This window comes from Zeugodacus cucurbitae, chromosome 6 (genome assembly GCF_028554725.1).
Source record: "Zeugodacus cucurbitae isolate PBARC_wt_2022May chromosome 6, idZeuCucr1.2, whole genome shotgun sequence".
NCBI classification, from domain to species: Eukaryota; Metazoa; Arthropoda; class Insecta; order Diptera; family Tephritidae; genus Zeugodacus; species Zeugodacus cucurbitae.
In genome coordinates, this window is record NC_071671.1 from 69,039,429 (window position 1) to 69,060,181 (window position 20,753).

The 20,753-nt window shown below is 40.1% G+C and overlaps 1 protein-coding gene across 1 annotated transcript in view; it reads right to left on the reverse strand.

The window, feature by feature from the left end:
* Window positions 1–20,753, reverse strand: part of LOC105221472 (uncharacterized) — a 66,098-nt gene that overhangs the window by 16,567 nt on the left and 28,778 nt on the right. The window contains exons 3-7 of the mRNA XM_054234392.1: window positions 7,487–7,604; window positions 7,019–7,256; window positions 6,700–6,868; window positions 6,410–6,570; window positions 5,956–6,104 (exon numbers count right to left, since the gene is read on the reverse strand). Coding sequence (XP_054090367.1) covers window positions 5,956–6,104; window positions 6,410–6,570; window positions 6,700–6,743 — 354 coding nt within the window. The 5' untranslated portion in view covers window positions 6,744–6,868; window positions 7,019–7,256; window positions 7,487–7,604. The remainder of the gene's footprint in view (window positions 1–5,955; window positions 6,105–6,409; window positions 6,571–6,699; window positions 6,869–7,018; window positions 7,257–7,486; window positions 7,605–20,753) is intronic.

Below are 20,753 nucleotides of genomic sequence, written 5' to 3' on the forward strand. Positions count from 1 at the left end.
TTAGCAACATTACTTTACTTAAAGTAAGTGTAGGCAACCCTCTGAGGTGCAATTTGTGGTCACCCAGCATGCTTGTACTCTTCTATTCTAATATTCCCTTTCAATGAAAGTTGTTACATTTTTGGAACTGAATTTCGGGAACTGTTGGCGCATTTATTTGTTTTTGGGTAGCATTTGTCGAAGAAAAATTTATCAAAAGTATGAGTTAAGTACTAAGAGAAAAGATGGGGATGACCCTGGCACCACTTTGCTGATAGAGGTGATGATGTTACGAGTCACGTTGTACTGTTCAACCTTTAAAAATAAATTGGTAACGATTGGCAACACTGCTTCCATACAACTCATAAGTTTACAATCTGCGATATCGAACCTATGTAACTTGTGGCAACAAACTTGTAAGTGTTATCCGACAAGCTCAAAGTCATGTTTCGACAGATGGAGCGTCAAATCAAACAAAGCACATACACGATTTTAAAGATCAACAAACAACCGGTAAATGGTGGCCCAACACATTCTCTCTTCAACTGCAGCTACAATATACTTTTTTCTTGTAACAAAGCCAACTTTTTTTTTGTTTTTGTTTTGCTATGGGTGTACCCAATTCTTTCATTGTTGCTGATAGATACCAAAATTGCATCAATATCATTTGCTAGAACAATGTCGGCCTGCCATTTTAGCTCTTCTAACTGGTATGGCAATTATTGCTTTGATTGTTGGCTATGTTGTTGTTTTTGCTTTTGTTGCTGTTGTTGCTATTGTTCTTACAGTTAAGTACATATTTGCCTGTTTCTTTGTAAACTGGAGCGTATGTTCCTTTCCGACTGTCGGTATCTTTAAATGAGCCGCAAATACACGAGCACTAGAGCGTCCACATTTACAGTACAGTACAGTTGTTGCAGAGCAAGGAAGCGGGTGAAAGAGAGCGGAACAAGTACTTACTAATTACACATTGGCATGTGGCTGTGTGATTGTTGTACTCATTTAACGGTATTCTCTCCATGCGGCTATGCTTTATGGGTATGCTAAGTTACTCGTTGCTCTCGCATTGTGCTCCATATGGTTTCGACGTTCCCTCGCTTCCCCCGTTGTCAGCTGGTTGCCTCGCAGTGCACGGCGTTAAACTCCCAGCTGCCATTAAAGCAATTGCCAACGTTTATGGGCTGATTTAATAGAAAATAAACGATGTGGGTTAATGGGGAGTATAACAAGTAAGTGCCGAACGCACGTTGCAACAACGAGTGAATGGGAATCAAAATTACGAACTGGGCGGTGAACAGGCAGATTACAGCAGTGTGTGTACGATGGTGTGTGTTCCATTCAAAAAAGAACAATTATGTAGTACAATACTGTTTTCTCTAATTTCGAATCCGGCACTCCAGTGCGCAGCCAAACTGAAATGGCTGCACACACACTCTCTGCTGGTTTCGGCTGAAATTCATTTAATTCCCTTCCGGTCGGTTGAATACCAAGTGTTCCAGCGCGCACGCCAAAGTGACTGACTCAATGACTGACTGACTGCTCGAATGTTCGTGCAACGCTGCGTTGCCAATAACATTGCTGATAGCTTATGTTGTTTGTATTGTTGTTGTTATAGCACGCACTCACTTTGCAAACCATTTCCACCACCGACAACACCGCTATACACCAGCTGCCAGAGGCAGGTTGACACTGCCTTTGATGCTGCGGCTGTTACCATTTTTGCTATTGCTGTTGTTGTTGTTCGAAGCCTGTAAATTTACTGTTGCAACGAGATAGCACCAGCGATGAGCATTCAAATGGCTTGCCACCGCTTTGGCTTACATTTTTTTGTATCTTTTTTTCTTTGTTGTTTTTGTTGTTTGCTGTTAATGCGTTCGCCATGGCATTCGACAACAATAACAAGGGTTGAAATTGAAATCTAAACAAATATAAACAACATTAAGTAAACACGTCACTATATGCCGTTATGCAGGCTAGCTTATTCATTGACTCGCTCATCCACTTCAGCTACATCGCCACACACCCCCGTTGGAGTCATACATACCAACACACACTCATCCTCTCCTGCACTTAGTCATTTAGTCTGCCGTTGCAACTAATGCCGTTTGGCATGTTATTATCCTGTAAGTTTATGAGCTGCAACAACGTCCAAAATGTCAAATTAAACATTGCGACACAGCCCCTCACCGCCCCGCTGTCCTTCGGCCTGCTGCTTGCAATTGCCATTGAACGCAGCAAAGGCAAACAAAAAGTTTAATTTTAAGCCGAACTTTGATTTTAAAATGTGCCTGATTGCCTGGATGTGCAGACCGCTCTCGGTGTGAATTACACTGTACTGTGTCGCTGTGTGTGTTGGACGTGCGATAAGCAATAATCACACTCACTCACACCTGATGCACTGTTAAATAGTTGAAGTATGGAAATGAGTTTGCACTAATTGAAAACGATTTTAATAGCAACATGCTGAGTATTGTTGAACATTTTCTCTAAATCATCGAAATAAGCCGATTAAAATTCAAGTAAATTTGCTAATGCACAGAGTGGATCACACAGGGTGTTTAGATGCGAATGTTGTTATTTATTGTGGTGATAATTACGGGATGTCTCCCATAATACATAATAATATATAAATTATTGAAATATGCATTTTTAAATCTGCACTTTCTCTCTTTCCTCTTTACTTCTCTGCAGGTTAGATTTATTTACGAATATTAATGTTGAGAAATGGATGTATTCATCTGATCGAAATATTGAGCTTTATAAGCAGCACAGAGTTATATTTGTGATTTTTAATTGAAATTATAAATATTTTATAGAGAGACTATTGTTATAAATATATATACATATGTAAATAAATGAGAGAGGTGAGATCTCCTCTGAATAAAAAGAATGCAACAAAGAAGATACAGTTTAAATGATTATGGAGCAGCCAACGCTGTCCACGTACACTAGAAGTTATCGAACATAGCTGTGTTACATCCATTATAATTTTTGTTTTGGAGGGAAAGAGTCAATTAAAAAGTTACAAATCAAACGGCGAATGGAGCTGCTGAAAACATTAATAAACTTTGCTGCAAATTAAGCACCGGCGATTTTATTATGTAAATGTACATTTTTCAATGCAAAAACAAAACCAACAACAACGCTTTTAAAATACGTCATATTATAACTGTTGACTGTGGCATAAGGAGTCGCTGCTTTATGGATTTCTAATTGATTTCAGCTTGATTTTAATTGCGGAAAGAAGAGGCAAAATTAGGTTGGCAAAATTGCTTGCTCCATTGTCGGTGAGCAAATGCTGAAGCACAAATTTCAACGGGGCACAGGTGTGCATTCATAAATAACGGCAATTGATTTTCCATTGTCCATAAATATTAAATAATCTACAGAGCAATTAGTTTTAGGGTAAACTCGAAACGGAAATGCATTACTTATACAACAACAACAATTATTGGGAAAAAGTTAATATTTATTGTGCCACAAAGGCATGCGACAGAATTTATTATAATAAACTTCTTAAGCAAGAAGTGTTGCACACTTGTTGTTGCTGTTGTTTGTGTGTTTTTAAGCTATTTCATTTACGTTTTTAGCCTTGCAACACACACAATGTACGCTGCTGTGCTGTTATCCACAATTCCAACTAATTTCCACACACAAATTTCAGCGATTATCTTAGCCACTTTGTATGCTTTGTATGTGCCACACAGAAGTTGCAACGGCAGCAGACAGCAACAGCAGCAACACGCTCGATCGCAATATCTGTAAACGCTCCGTTTTGTTTAGTTTTTGTGTACGTGCAACACGAAGGACATCACATGCAGCCTGCAATTCAGTCCAACCCAACCATGCAATGGGTGTATGTGTGTATTGCATAATTGTAGCTACTTTTGCTTATGCTCCAATAGCTGAGAGCTGTCTGTGTGTGGTTCTTTTAGAGGGACGAGTCACGAAAGGGTTTCACTGCCTGTTGTGGGACTTATCAGCTGCGGCAACAACTTTCACTTGCAGCAACATCAACAGTGAACTTAACCGCAGCAACAAAAGCAACGACAACGACGCTTAGCTGCCTTGCCCCAAATAGAACGTTGTTGTCTCCTTATGCTTGCCACAACATTTATGTGTCGTTTGTGGCAAAAGACAAGTGGGTGTGCATGTAATTCTATCTAAAAGAAATGCTTTAGACATTACAGAGTGAATGTGTGTGTTTGTGTCGTGTTCCTAGATTGGTTAGAAAGTATGTCGCTGTGTTGTTGGCTGCTTTGTGGCACATTGCAATGTAAATTAAAAATATAATCGTCTCATAGTTTGTCATGACGTTTGCCAACGGCCGTTATGGCCAAAAACAAAAGACAAAAGTGACAGTGACAGTTACATGCATGCATATAACTGGAACATAAATATATAAAAAACAATAACAACAACCCAAACTGCAGTATATGCTTGTACTGCTTCAGCAGCCCGTTCTGCAGCAAACCATTTTGGTAATCGTAAGCACCCGTCAAAGCCCTTAGTTAGAACTAGTCCCTGCACTTAAATGGGCCAGCTCCCAGTTCGGCTCGCTGTTGCTGTTGCTGGCATTGGCACGCTGTGCTTGCTGGCGGTTGGTCTAAATGCGACCGGTAATCACCGGTACACGATAATTCACTCGCCCTTCACCCCTTTTGCGAGTGGTGCAAACACTAGCACATTTCCACCGGCCGTCACACAGGCATACAGATATGTAGTAAATGAGCGCCGGTTAGTTGTCCTCCTTTTGGCTGGCAGCCAACAGCTGATTAAGTTGAAAAGGCGTCGGCAGTAGTGAAAGAAGCTTTTCATCTGTTCAACATTTGTACTCGTACGTTTCCCTTGGGTGTGTTTTTCCAATGGTGGGTGTACAGCGGGACGAAGTGGATGAAATGGTAAACGAAAATAACACTTCTTGGAATATATTTAAATTTCTTTTTAAAAAACATAAATAATACTCTTAAGTCCCAAAAATTGAGAATAATTCGGTTTTCTCCTCCTTTCTATAGTTTAAATGAAAGAAGTTTGATTTAAAGTGATTTTATAAGTCGGTTGAGAATTACAGCGATCTTCGAATGATCTTCCCACTGTGCGTTTAGCGCCTTGTTGCCACCAGTTCGCTTTAAAATGTCGTGGCGAGCGTGGGGTCGGGGTTGGCATGTGCCAAAGATAGTGTTCATATTTATTAATGCCTTTTACAGTTCGCACACCCTCTACACATAAGTGCCTGATTGCTCGGCTGCTTATCAAAGCGACGACATACACAAGTTTAATTTTTTATCTCAAAAGATGATGTCGTTTGAGTTTGGTTTGGTTTTACAAGTTCGAGCCATTTAAGGGCAGCCCTGGTGTAAGGGATGTGGAGTTGTCTGCCGCAACTGCCGCCAGTTTTGCATTTTTGAACGCATTTCATTTGGGATTCACATGAAAGTTCAATTGCTTGCGGTTGTCATATTATGATTGCATGTTGTTGTCATTGTTGTTGTTGTTGCAAATGTGTTGCATAGCAAATAAGCGAAATAAAAAGCGATAAAGTAATGATGTTCTTCGAATTCGTCACTGCCAAATAATTGTTGTTTTTATTGTCGGCTGCTGTTGTTGTTGCTATTGTTGTAATTGTTGTCATCATGTGAACACGTGTGGCTGACATAAAATGACAAAATTCCCTCAAAGCTGTAAAGCGTATTTCCGTGCTTGGAGTGGCGTTTCGAAGGATTTGCCGCTAATAAGAAATTACCAAAGACGTCGCCGCACCCCTTCGTTCCAGTCTAGCTGAAATAAATTGGTTGTGGGGTTGCTGGGGCGCATAAGCACATACCAACATGAGTTGGGCTCAAAACAACTAATTTCAAATGAAAGCTAAGATTTTCTGTCGACACAGATACCTCGAAATTGTTATTGTAATTGTTGTGGAAAATTATGCATCGTGTGTTCATATTAATATGGCTGTTCTAGTTTCTAAGCACATACCTGTGTTAGCTGCGACGACGCGTAATAGGATATTCTCGAGGGACAGATCGACTCTGGTTTGGAGTAAATTGTATCGCCGATCTGATCGCCGCCTACGGGTAGTAGCGCGGTCGCGTAGGGTGAGGGTGTCGGCGTGGAGCTGCGAAATCCTGCAAAGAGTGGCAAAAAACCAAAATAGCTGAGTGTGTTCTTTATGTCCTAGTTATGTGCATTTATGATTTGCTGGCACATGGCAAAGGACCCAATTTCATACGTGATATGCGGCGAGCGCGAAGTTTTCTGTAACTAACACAGAGGCTATAATTCCAAAGTGAAGGTTTCTCAAGATAAGTGAGAAAAACTTCAGAACTCTAAAGATGGCGATGTAGGAAAAATAGCTCTAAACGTCGCATTTAACTGCCGAGTTGGAATCGAGTGCGGTTTAGCTTAGTGATTGAAGAGGCGTTGTACTTACTGTCAAAAATGTTGCAAGACTTCTTCGACTCCGATGGGTACTTATTCAGGCTAGCGATAATCGCATAGGAACCACTGTTCGCGCTGGGCGGACGCCCCAACGGATCTAGGCGTATGAAAACGTTTTGATGGCTGCCATAAGCGGCAGTAGTAAAGCTGGTACTACAACAACAAAGCGGAAGGAAAACGGAAAATAAAAAAATATGCGTTTAATTTCATATTAAAAATGCATTTGCGCGCGCTTCTCAAATACGCACACCACGCTCCCCCTTCCATATCCAAGATACTTACTGCAACGAGTCCTGGCGTATTTGCTTGCGTGCGCGCACATACATTGCTGACGCAATCAAGCCGACGACCAGCACCAAACCGAGCGCACAAGCAGCGGCACCCAGCAACGCGTGACCCGGTGACGGCGCCTGTGCGGGTGCCGCTGATTCATTCGGAACGGGAAATAAACCTGAGTGAAGGCAAAATGAAGAAATCTATGAGAGGAGAAAAATTGCAAATGCGCGATTAAAAATGCAATGACGCTGCAGGCAATAAATGCGCTGAACAGCGGATTAACGTAGGTAACTGGATTAGAGACGTTGGACTGGTTGGAACTTACCTTTGAGGCAGATTTTATTCCGTTTAAAATGCAATTAGGTGTCATTAGTGCGTGGCGGGCCGCTCACAAGCATATTGACGACAAGCGGCACCTCCTTATTACCGTTCCCCGTGCACGGCAGATGCACCAGAAATGTCTCAATCTGCTGATGCACATAGCCTTTGTCAGGTATGCTGAGGGTGGGCGCGGCCAAAGCGCTCTGCTCGTGCTCATAGTCGATGGTGATGGTGTAGGGCAGCTGAGGGCAGTCAGTGCGGCCAGGTAGCATAATTTCGTTGTTGGTTGTTGGGGTAGTGTTGTTGTTGTTCATCAGTGTATTGTTGGCAAGAAGGTTAATGGAGTGCAAATTAGATTTTGAGTGCTACTCATGTGGTGTGGGTGGTGGTGCTCTGTCAAACTCTGTGGGGTCAAATGCAGGCAGGCATTGGTTACGCACGCACAGAGTTTGGCAGAAATTCTTTTACTTACAGGATACGTGGTCAAACTCTGCCATGAAAACTCTAAATCATGCACATCTGCTGGCACCGGCACTGTGAAATGCATGGCATATGTGTTGATGGCACATAGAATAAGTCCGCTTCCAAGCCTGCTTAAGCGTTTGGTGTATTGAGAAGTGGAAGAAATAAGTGGTGAAATATATAAAAAATACAGTTATATGAAATATGTTTGCTCGTATGTTGGGCATTAAAACTCAATTTAGTATTGTATCAATTTTCAAAGAAATTTTCAGCACTTTTCCCCTTATTGTTATTTTTTTATTTTTTTCTCCGATTTTTCGCAATGAAATTTTGTACTTTTTTAGTACGCAGTAACCAACGCTACAAGGGCCCGTTAGCAACCCTTGACACTGTCTAACTCTAGTAACTAATGTACACAATTTCGCTTCAGCCACAGGGCCTTTGTTGCTTTGATCTTGTGCTGGTTATAGCGCAAAAACAAAATGCGTGTGCTTCTTCGATAAGTTTCGAAAAAAACGAAAGAAGAAAAATAAAGAATTGAGAAAATAGTAAAATACTTTTTTTATTCCACACTCGCTAAATGCGACACCTTCATCATAGCAATCAAATTTCATTGCTTTGTACTTGAAAATGAATTTCTGGCAACGGGAAAATTTACGCCCTCAGTTTGGGGGGTGAAAACGCTTTGCAATTTATTATTAGTACTAGTATAGTATTAGTGGCTCTATTTGTTGTAGTGCAAGAGGTAAGCGTACGAGTATATAAAAAATAATCGGAAAAAATGTGCGGCACTTTTACGCACCTTTTAGCAGCGCATGTGGGGAGGTGCTGCTTGCTTCGTGTTTTTTATCCTCGACTTGTCGAGCGTTTTACTGTCTATTTCTGCCTTTCATGCCAACTGTATGAATGACTCTATTCAGGAAACGATTTTTTGTCAAAAGCCTCTCAATTGCATGGAAACACACACACATTCATATATACATACATTTACACACATGTGCGCGAAGGCGTGTTCTCCCATTTGTAGTTATATAAAAATGCGATTTCACTTCAAAGCGAGGGGAAAATGGAAATAAATTGCCTTGAGTGTGTAAAATATGAAAGGGATAAACTGATTGATATTAAATGTATAGTTGAGTGCATAGTCTGATTTCTATATCACTCCCCTCTCTGGCTTTGTGTCGATGTGTTTGCCACTATTTAATTTTGTGGTCACTTATCTGTTTTAAATTTTCATTGTGCACTTTTGACCGCAAAGCGAGAGCCTCAGTTACTTTTTTAAGGTGTGTTATTGCCTATTTTATCGGGCCATCCATAAGGCGGTGTGATAATAATTTGAACGAATATGGTAATTATAGTAATTATATTGAAATATAAGTATAAGTGGAGTAATAAAATTAGTGAAAAAGTTATATTAATAGTAAATTATTCAATATCTCTCTATGTTTCAGATAATGTACTAGGTACCATATAGATACCATGAATAATACCTATTCCGTATTGGGAAATACAGGAGACTAATATTGTACTACCAAGAGTTTTGTCTTTTTGTCTCTTTGTTTATGAAGATAGTTCGTCTAGTTGCCTGGCGATCATTAAATAACAGAGACTTTACGAAAACTACCTTCAAACATTTGACAGAGTTTAGTAAGCTGCTCCATTTGATTTCTATATAAATCGCTTGCTGAAATAAGGTTTTGAACAATACATGTAACTTCCATACACTTAAACTACATTGTTGTGACCAGTCAAATCGTTTAGCGCCAGTAACAACATATAAAGAAATAATTACCCCAAATAAGAGACTGTTGACGTAATAAATTTCATTTTGATTGAGTCACTAAGAATTGTAGCGTCTTATTCACATTTACTGCGCACTCAAAGGTCATAGTCAACTTAAATCCATTCGCATCATTTAAATTCAATTCAACAACATTATCTTTCTCTTACTCGCTTCAACCGCGACCTAGGGTTGCACTTGTGTAGCTGTCATTTTATTAGCTTTTAAACTATGCTTAAAATACACTTAACCGCCATAAAATTGGCCGCGAATACGAAGTGTCGATATGAGAGGGACTGTCGGTGATTGTACGCATCTGCTCATCAACGGATAACCCATCTGTCCGACCCACCAACTATGATTGCACTATGCACGAAGCAGAGCATGAAAGCGTCAAACGTCAATCGAGTCGTCTGGGAGAGGTAGTGAGTTAGGGAGCATAATGAATTCCGGCGAACGCGCGTGGATGTCAAATGTTCGCAATATCTTTTAAATGAAAACTGCTTAGAAAACTCATTTTGTGTGTTTGTCAGATGCTGCTAACATTTAAGTGTCTTTTTGATTTGCCGTAGATCTGCTGGCTCAGGCATACACGCAAACAACACTCAATGTTCAATTTCAATATTTACTCGTTCGTCGCCCGTCCATCTGCTGCTTCGATGCTTCCTAGACGTCGCTTTTTGTCGCATCGTGGTTCGGTTGAGACGACGCGTCGCGTCTTTGTCTCTTTGAAGCGACCGAAGATGGTTTCGAGCGTTTGGGGAGCTGATATTGCGTTGCTTGTGTTGTGTCTTTGGCGTAGTGCACTTAGAAGTAAAAGACGTGAAATTAAATTTCTTTGCTGCATTATTCACTCATTGGGATCATTGCTAATCCATTCGCTATTCGCAATTGACAAGAGCGTCTTTGAAACGACGACATAGACAAAGATAACGACAAGACAACGAAAACGAAAACGACTACGGGACATGCAAGATATTCGGGCTTGGTGCACAACATCACAGCTCACACCACTCACACCAGCAACGATTGCGTAAACACACTCAAAAGGGTAAAATGCGAGTTTGCTGAAATACGTTTAGACCTCGCGAGATGTGGCAATAAGTAGAGGGTTGGATGCTTAGGCGGACGGACGGTCAACTCGTTCTTAGTCTTTGTACAGCCAAAAGACAGTGAACAAGCGGCGAACACTTCTCGTCTTTGGCTGGTTCTTTGGTTTGTGTAGTTGACACTATATCTATGGCGCTACTACATTCCGACTGCTTGACTTCACAACGACGTTTCTGAAATGGCAGTTTGGCATAAATTCCACTGTATACGCGTGTAGCCCGTAAAGTGCAAACTTTTTCGGTTTCATAGTCTGTGAGGTATGTGGGCGTTTGCTCTAAGATTGTTTAGTATGCTACTACTCTGATAGGATATGTTTGCAGATATATCACATAGTTTCAGTTATATTCTCCGATTACAACTATTGGAGGAAATTCTTTGAAATCCTGTTTTATAGTGTTATTAAAGATCAGATTACAATTAAAACTGATAACCCTTGGAAACCCTTCGGAATGTGTCTAAATGTCTATAAGTTCGGAGAGTTCCTTGTAGCTCTAGCATAGCTGATGATATTATGTTAATTTTTGTAGAATTCCAGAGTTCCTTCAATTGAGAAACTGTAAATTGGAGGATCCTTGGAGGCATATTGACTTCAAGTTTTGCGATCTCGGCAAGATACAGTTGTACCTTTTGCAACTAAGTTCCACAGTCTTCATATACGTACAGCAGATACTTCTGACATTTTTTTGGCAACAACTTTTGACAATATTCGTCAGAAACGTGATGTACGGCCGGCTACTTAGTAATTTTTAGTTTCCGAAAGCATTTTTCATAGGATTTTGGAAACATCTGCTCGTGGAATGGAAAGTGTAAAATTTTTATGTAAATCCGTTATTATTAGATTATTAGAGCGCAAGTAAAAGGCTTATAATTTGTCGAGTTTGTAAATAATCGAAAAATAACTTTTAAATAAATCAAATTTCTCCAGTAAATAAATAAAATTACTCTCTCTCTGCTTATACATTTAGGTTCCACAAATGTACGTATGCGAGTTTAATTAAACTTATGTGAGGAATAAAGTCTACAAAAGTACATTTAAATCCCGCAAAACCATTATTAATCCTATTTCCGATTTCAATAGCGTTTTCTAAAATCCGCTATAAAAAATTTAAAAATTTGTTGCACTATGCGAGACGCACCGAAAATGCTGTGCCGTTGGTGCATGTGCGCTGCATTTGAACGCAACGAAAAATTTATTTAAAATGCAACAAAAAGAGCCGAAAACCCAATAAAACTGCGAGAGCAACCAACTACCAACCAAACAGTCGAGGAGGCAGTCAATTCGACTGTTTCGACGTCGAATGATTTCGCAACAATTTTAAATCCAATTACGCGCTACAGAGGAAAAGCATTTGCAGCGGAGAATACAAAATAAATAAAAGAAAACATTAAAACAAGAAATAAAATATAAAAGGAGCAGCGAGAAAAATTCCGTGGACTCGCACAGCACCCCTGTTTGTATGCTAAGATAAAAGTGAAATGGGAGCTAAGCCTCATACCTCCAGTTGTTGGGCATACTCGCTGTGGGTATGGATCGCAGGAAACGCATGTTGAACTGGTGTTGAAATGGACACTGAGCGGCTTTGGTGGCCACATTATTGGCGGGCACATCATTTGGGGCAGGTTGAGAACTCATCAGCCGTTGTAAATGCAAGGGTTTGTAGATGTGGATTGTGGACATCGAAACAAACTCAAATTCCTTGTTTGCTCCAAAGAGTGCTGTTTTTCCTATATATACTAATTGTGCGCTTATTTCCAATTTTTTTCTTTCTATTTTTCCCTTCCTACTTTTTTCATTGATTGCGGCTGCGGTGCGTGTGATTCGGTGCCTTCATTGAAGCTTTTTGTCTACCATATCTGTTAGTAGTGGATATGCTGTTGAAGGCCTGTTCCCATGCCGTTGTGTAGGTGTAGCGGCTTTACTGGTATGTATTTGTTCGTACACTCCATTGAATTCTCCTTGCTCATCGTCGTTATTTGCGTTTTTGCAAAAATCAAAGCGGATAAAAGCCAGCCACACTGATGAGACTGATATCTCGAGCACAAATAGACTGACATGGCGACTTCAACAACCAAAAGCACTATATCACAAGAACACATGCATTGAACTTATTTCGGGTTTTCGAATTCTAGAGTTAATAGGTTATAGCATCCGAATGGAACGTTCACAAACTGGTTTAATAAAGTAAGGTACTGGTACACTCTGCCACTTTTCAACTGATCTATCGTTGTGAGGGCCTAGAGCCTTTAACTATATTGTACTGTAGTTGAGACATTACGGACGGCATTTAGACATATCATCTGCAGAAGATCTCTGGGAGGTTCTGTAGATATCTTAAGGGATTGGCTACCAATTTGGAACAATAGTTTTCATGAATGTCATTCTTAAAACTTCGATTAGGGCTGTGGTAAATAGCACGCGCCTTTGTTCCACCTTTTTATGATCCCAGTACTGGTTCCATGTTGCTTACATATCACAAAAACCTCAACGTAGTAATTTATAACCTTTCACAACATTTTCTGTTCGTGCGCTAAAGACAACTGGACCCTTATGAAGTGGTTGTCGTCAAGAATACAGTTCGCTCATAACCCCAAAAAAGTATATTTTTGCAGTGCACTCGACCAATCTCTCCGAATTAAGCGCTGCGTAAGCTGGTGAGTCAATTTGCGACATGCATATGGTTATATTTCCCATGTTGCTGTTGCCACAGCTGATTCCCCAAGGCAACCAAATGCGGCTTAAATGCCCAAGAGGGTGTAGCTTTATTATGGAGTAACGCTTGGCTGGTGGCATCAAACTTTTCGTCAGCATTGTACGTTCGCAGGCTTTATGCGAGTCTTATTAGCCACTTGTGAACTGTTTCATGTTTGAGCCAATAACTGTGGCCAGTGAGGCAGTTGCAGTCACCTCCGCCGGCTTGCAACACTGTGCCAGCCAATTGCGATGTGTCCTCGTTCTGAGCGTCGCTCTTTCAAAGGCTTGCTGCGTGAGTGTGTGGGTGAGGGCGCCGGCAGAGTGTGTTTGTTTGTATGCGGCTATGCGAATTATGTCCAGTATTCATGTGTAGCATGTTGCTTTAATTACATACAGACAACTGCATATGTTTCTTTATATAATTGTATTTATTCGCAAATACTCGATGTCAAATGCACTTTGTGAGTATGTATGCATGTGTGCTTTGTAACTGCTCATGCCTTAAATCAGCCGCACACCCCACCGCCATTATAGCGCACCACCTACTTTTATTCAATAACTGGCTGAATCGCAAATTTCGCTTAATTGCCTTCGTTTGACCTTTGCGTGAGCGCGCTTTTTACTGTTGCGCGCTATTTCACCCCCAACCACTTGCCTGCCTGCCTTTCTGCCTTCGCTAGCGTAGAAAGCATTAATGAAGGACGTTCAAGCGAACAACTACAACCATTCGATATACATATATAGTTATATATATATAAACATATATAATGTACATATACACATACATTCATGGCTGTTAAATGCTAACGAAGTAAAGTAAAAATGATTTGCCAGCAAATGTTCTTCATATCCTTTGATTATTAATTTAAATGAAGCAGTCAAGCATTCACAGCAAAAGCAACAACTCATGCAAGCGTGCAAAAACCGCACCCACAACCCACGTTTCCTTCAGCCGCCCTGTGTTTCAGCGTTCTCATTCGTCCTTCGACACTCACTCGTCCTGTCGTTAGCCTTCCGCATTACTTTCTTTCCACTAGCCTAGCCGCCAAGCCAGGCCTTGTGTCCTAGAAACACAAGCGAGAAAAGTAAGCGAGTCTATACAATAGTATATATGGTATACTTGATGTTTGTATAAATAACGGTGTTGCGCTGATAACAAGCAGGCATATATCAACATCAACGGGCTGTCTGCCAGTTCAGTTTCACTACAGCCTCCTTCTACAGCCTCAATTCACTTATACCCCACTTTGCTCCCTCCTTCTTCATCATCCTTCACATTCGCTAGTGCTGTGTCCTTTGTACACAGTCGTACAGATTTAAGTAAATGAAATAAAAGCTCAGAAGAAAAAAGTTGTAAACGGTAAAATGTTAAATTAAATATAAAAAGGTTTCATTTAAACATAGTAAACAACAGTAATAACAACACACATAGCAAGCAAGTCAAACGCATGGGCCTCGCTGTGTTATGTTTTGTTGCGTTGTGTGCTGTGCGACTGCTGTGAAATCAAACAAATTTAAACTTGAACCGCATATTGCGTGTCCCATTCCATCGCCCGTCGAGTTACTGGTGTACGGTTTAACACGATTTTCGAGAAATAAAAAATATATTTGATAGAATTGAACATATGTTAAACTGCTTGTTAAGTTTTTATGATTACTTGACAGGCCTGTTGTTTGAGATACTGTCGCAAAACTTTACTTCATTGTAATCATCTCTCATATACATTTAATACTGGATCTTCAAAAGGTCAATACAGTTATAATAAGCCAAATGGAGGAAACTCAAACGAAATCGGAAATAAATACTATCTCCAATTTAATATTGTAAACCCAGATAAAGATGCCTTAGTACATTACACTCATTTTACGAGCAATTTACTACTAAGAAAATATACATCATTTTTAAATCCTACTAGAACAAAGGTAAATAAGAATAATCTAGATCCAGAGGAAAAACTCTCTAACATACTTAAAAATGTAAAAATAACTCACAGAGCGACCTATACTTTCTCTTATTTATAGGAAAAGTCGGTAGACTGTTTTTATAAATCAGACACGGAATCGTGGCTTATTATCCACACTTTTTAATTCCAATAAATTATTATTTTTAACCAACTATATTTTCTCCTTCCAAACATGGCAATCGCCAAGTCGCCAAGCAGTTGCAACTGCTTCAACGGCTGTAAGGATGAACTGAACCTAAGCGGAACTGAACTGTACTGAACTCAGCCAAGCTCTACTTACGTTAATTTCAATGAACTGTTACTCTTATTAAGCGCCACAGTTTTGTTGCTGTTGGTGGTATGGTATTGCACTCTTTGCACACATTATGTTTGCATTGCGTTGCGTTGCACTCTATGTTTCTTTGGCGATTCACTCATGCGGAAAATGCGTAAACTGACGTTGCTCTTGAATATCGGATGATTGCCGCATACGCAGAGCGTCTCTGTGACTATGGACATTGCCAATCAACTTGATGCGGGTGATAGAGGCAGGATGTGAAATGACACGGAGTCTGAGAAAGTAAGTTAGTAAACTGAGAAATGGAGACGAATTTTCATTTGGCATTGCTTAAACGAATTTGCTTTGTACATGAGACTCATACATATGTGAAGATGTTGTGGGAGAGGCGAATCAGTGAAGCGGAATAAAACCAACTACGGCAATGCGTTGTATGGACCACCGACTATGTGAGGTCTTGCTTGCCGTACCTGACTTTCAGGCGAGTTTGGCCCATGTGTGTATGTACTATTCGCCGTGGAAAGCAAACACTTTTTCAATGATTTTCTTATAATTATTTATTTACAAGCTGTTGCGCTTTCTCGCAAGTTCCTACGATTTTCTTGTATTTACTTGATTTACTATTTAACTCTTGGTGGAACATTTAATCTTTCATTGCTACCCGCTGTCCGCTTTGGGCCGGCATGTAGTCTCAGCGCAGTTGCAGCAACACCCACGGGCGCGACGGCGTACTGTGCAGCTTTGATGGCGAAATAAAGTGAATTAAGAAAACATTTTTAATGTAGACCGCTAACCGCAAAAACAAGAAGAAGCAGCGCAAATCTTCTCTGAAACTGTCGTGCATGCGTATCTGCTGGAGACGCCTCCGTGTTCATTGCGCACCGCACAGCTTTACGCTGCATTGCGTTGTGTGGCACGTTGCAGTCATTTTCTTCGAGCCCCTCTCTCCGCCGCCTGCGTGCAATGCGCAATTTCTGTCGCTTTATTGTCTGACTCTGTCGCTTTATTGACATGACCGGCAAATGTCCACCTGGCATACGCTTCACTACGTGCCGGTTTAAAGTTTAGCATGTGGGTATCAGCAGTTATTTTTGTGGGCGGACAAGCGATTATTAGATGGTGACTCCCTAGTGACTCCTACATTTCACTAATTTAACAACTTTAATTCGTGCTGCTTCTTCTTCGTCTTTCATCGTACCTCTTCCCCATTTCTTTTAGCTTCTTTGTTCTCCTGGCATTTTCGCATCACATCGTATTGCACTTCTCTCCACTTCCCTTCCATTCGTCGCACTTGCTTTTTAGGTCACATGGCTTCATTGTAATTCTTAATCCCTCCAGCACATCTGTTCCTGCTATCTCTGTAAGTTGGCAACGTGCAACGTGCAACGTGCAACGTGCAACATGCAACCTGCAACCGGCAAGCTGCTTTGATAATTGAGTGTGCACCACCGACGGCGGCCAAGAGGAACCCAAAAGGAGTGAATGCAATTTAAAAGTATAAGATTTTACACCGCTACCACTTTGCCTTGCCCACTCGACTCAAATTAGTTACATTCTGTTCAAATACTCTCTTAAACAATTATGCCCGGGGTGCTACTTTAGTGAAATGCTATTTTTGCAGGAATATTTTTATGAGGGTGACGATGTGATTATTTTATTCTATTTACTCAACCCAAAATAGCATACTTAGAATGCATTAGAAACTCTGGCTCCACTTCTGCTCTTCAGTTCTTCAAAAGTATAGCCGAGTTTCGTAATTACTTGGTGAGTGGTAATTTGAGCCTCTGGCCTTACATATTTTGGTCGAGATCAAAGTTTGCTCTACACTCCTTAAGTCTTAAAACTATTTTGAATGGAATATTTTCATCAAAGACCTTTTAATTTCATCGACTTTAGCAAAAATTTGTAATGTTCATTTATCGAATACATACGCCGGGTATAAAAAATGGCTGGCAACTGAACTTAGATGGTACTTTCCTGACTCATCTTTACCACTCACTACAATTCCTTCCTACATTTGAGGCTCGCATTCGTCCCATTTTTGTTTCAGCGCTTTCCAGTACTTAATACTCTTCCCTTTCCTTGCTGTCCCTAACACTTACAGCGGTTTCTAACACAGTGAGCGCCACATTTACCACTACAGTTGGCACTTTTTACCGGCGTCACCGCTGTCTTTGTGGCTTGGCTTTGCAAGCGCCGCTGTTGTTGTTGTTACTGTTGGTGTCGGTAGAAGCACTTTGCCAAGTTAGTTTGCAACTAAAGTGAGTTAATGGCACTAATTATCTGTTGCAACTTTATGCAAATTGCTGTCTTTGTCTTTTGCTGTTACGTGTGAGACAGAGTTCACACTCATAGCCACACACACACAAACACTGTGCGCTAACAACCAACAGACCGACCGACGGTTAGTCAGAGATTACATTTATATTTGTGTTTACTTCGTGTCGTCTGTCGAACATCTTTCCGGTGCAGCAGGGCCCAGTAGCATAATTGCAGCGATTTAGAGAGTGAAGTTTGGAGTATGAGATTTGAAAAATAAAGAATATCACGAAACCAAGAATATTTACACGATTTGTGTATTAAGCAGATGCATATGTGGTTGAGTACAATAGTCAGTTCTGAGATAAGCTGTATTAAAATAACGGAAGTAACAGTGAAGCATGTTCGAATAAATTTACTGTTATGTATATTGGAGTGAATCCAGAACACAATTAAACATTTTTAGGTAGTAAATAGTACAATGTATCGAAAATTCTATGAAACACTTCGAAGATCTTTTGTCTCCTCAGCTTATATAATGTCACTCGCTCGTTCCAAAAAATATCGATATAATGATAATTCTTGTTGATCATTTCATTTGGCTCAATGTTATCGTTTTTTTATAACTGTCCAACTGTAAATTTTTATTGATAATTTCCTTAGACTTAATGTTATCGATATTCTATAGTTTAATTTTAGTAATACCTCCTAGTGTCGTTGACAGTCTACTCAAAATAAAAAATATAAAAAATATCGATTTCATGATACTTTTTTATCGATAATTTTCCTCGACTAAGTGTTATCGAAACAATCAAACTAATCAAACCGCAATCCCCAAAAAATCCTTTAACTAATAATATGCCTAGCGACAATTAATAATGAAAAATGTATAAACTTTTTGTAGATAATTCAAATTTCCTAAATCTGAACCGAATTAAATACGCATACTATCACTTTTAAAACTTGTCTAGCGGCTTACGTCCAACACAATCCAAGAGACCATTGTGCTACGCGCAGCCTACAAAATTCCCACAATAAAATTAAATTGTGAATGTTAAAATAAACAAAATTCATTGTAATCCATGTTTGCGTTGCGTTTGAACGAGCCTATTTGGTTTGGTTTTGTGCCTTATATTTGCTATTTGCTGTTGTTGTTATTGTTATTAACTGAAGTGGCATGTAATGCGACGAAACCAAAAAGGATGACAAAACTTCGGAGAGATGAGTAAAAAAGAAAACATGGCATTATTCCGAAAACGGGAAACACATTAACAAAGAAATCCGGTTTGGCAATAACTATTAGACAACAGCAACAACAACAAAGATAACTATCATAATAATAAGCAACATTGCGTTTAGGTAAGTGGTTGACTGACAGAAAAAGGGCATGCAGCCACTGCCGAAGTATCATTAATCAATTGCGCAGACGACGAACGGCGAACGGAGCTGCGAAAGTTATCACGTAGGCTTGTGTGTGTGTGTTTGGCGGTGCCTCGTCGCTGCTGATTGCCTGTTTGCGATTCAGTAAACATTTTCGGCAACATCAACGGTCGCGACACGCTTCACGCTCACAAAGCTCGACGGCAAGGTTGAGGCCAATGCTGAGACACGTCGTTTAGCGCGACCACCGCCGCTCACCGCATCGCGCTCGTCTCGCCAGCGTCCGTAAATGCTGACGATGATTGCGTTCTGGTAAATGATGCATTGCGACTGCCAAAGCGCCGGAATGTGTCATTAATATTGCGCCGAATATAGCGAAATATGCCGGTGGCGTTGTTGGTGAGGTTGCCGATGTCACGTCATTCGTTGTTTGTGGTTAGCGGTTTATGTCCTCTTCGGTTTGTAGATATTTATAAGTATTTCGCCACTTTATTTTTGTTTGTCACATATATATATGTGCATGTGTGTTGTTGTTGTTAGCGTGCAACTTTGTTATTAATTTTGTTTTAGTTTTTGTTGTTGTTGCGCCGCGTTGATGTCAACAATAAGTGCGCGGCATAACGATGTTGATTTGAGCGCTCAAAATCGATTTCCGCTTTGTTTATTGAGATTAAGCGCTGCGCTGTCGTAGAGTTGGACTCCTTGTAATAACAAGCTGGCGACGACAAAAGCAAAGTGAAATCACAACTAGTTGAGCGCTAATGCTGTCTACGAAGTTAAGCTTCGCTAATGCGCTATTTGTAAAACACTCGAGCGACGATTTTATAAATATGAAAATATGCTCGCCAAATCGCTCGCTGATTGTGTTAACCGCATCAGCTTTTGCTTTGCTTTCAGTTTTTCAGTTTGCAACACTTAATGCTTTCGCATTCGCTCGACGTTATTTGTTTTGCTTTCTCTTTTCTGAGCTCGCTGTTATATTCTGTTCGACTTCAAGTGCTCTCCACCGCCAATATTTGCCATTTGGCTGTTGTACTGAGCAAATAATCTGTATGATTGTGAGTATAATATTTGTGTGTACTTTTTGTTTATGGCTGCGTGCTCTGAAAGCTACGCTTCTAGTGTTGCAGCAAATGTGTTTGTGTTCGGGAGAAAACTGAATTAAAGTGATCCTTGGCTGCTGTCATTAATCAGTCAATCGGTTGTGGTCCACATTCATTTATTGTGGTGTCTGTGTGTGAGAGAGTGGAAATTATGTCAGTGGCGTTTGGTGCGAAAAGGCAGCGCTTCGATCGATTATCGTCCTCTAAACAAATCGTATTTTATCAGAGTTGTATTCGATGTTGCACTTTTGTACTTGACAGCGCTCTTAGCAGTTTTATTTGAACTTAACACCATTGAAGTATTTTTACTGGTTTTGAAAAAGTTTAGTTTTTTCAATAGCTTCTATTTAATACTATTAAGCCAAAACTGTCACATGCAATAGCTTAAAACTCATGAGGGCATATTGGTGGAAGGGTTAGAGTATTAATATTGAGAAGAAGTGGTGATAATAAAATTAAATAGTTAGCGATTGAATGATTTTTATTTGTTTAAGAAAGAGAATGTTAACAAATCGCTTTTTTTACACTAGACCACAACAATCTAATTAATTCCATTAAGATATCTTCTCTAATGACCGATATATAATACTATACGATATAAGAACAACAGGACGGATGTTAGCTCTCATACCTCGAATATGCAGCCTCTGGGACTATTTCGTGTATTGAGTTTTCTTACGTCAATATTGCTTTCGATAACCCAGTTGGTATT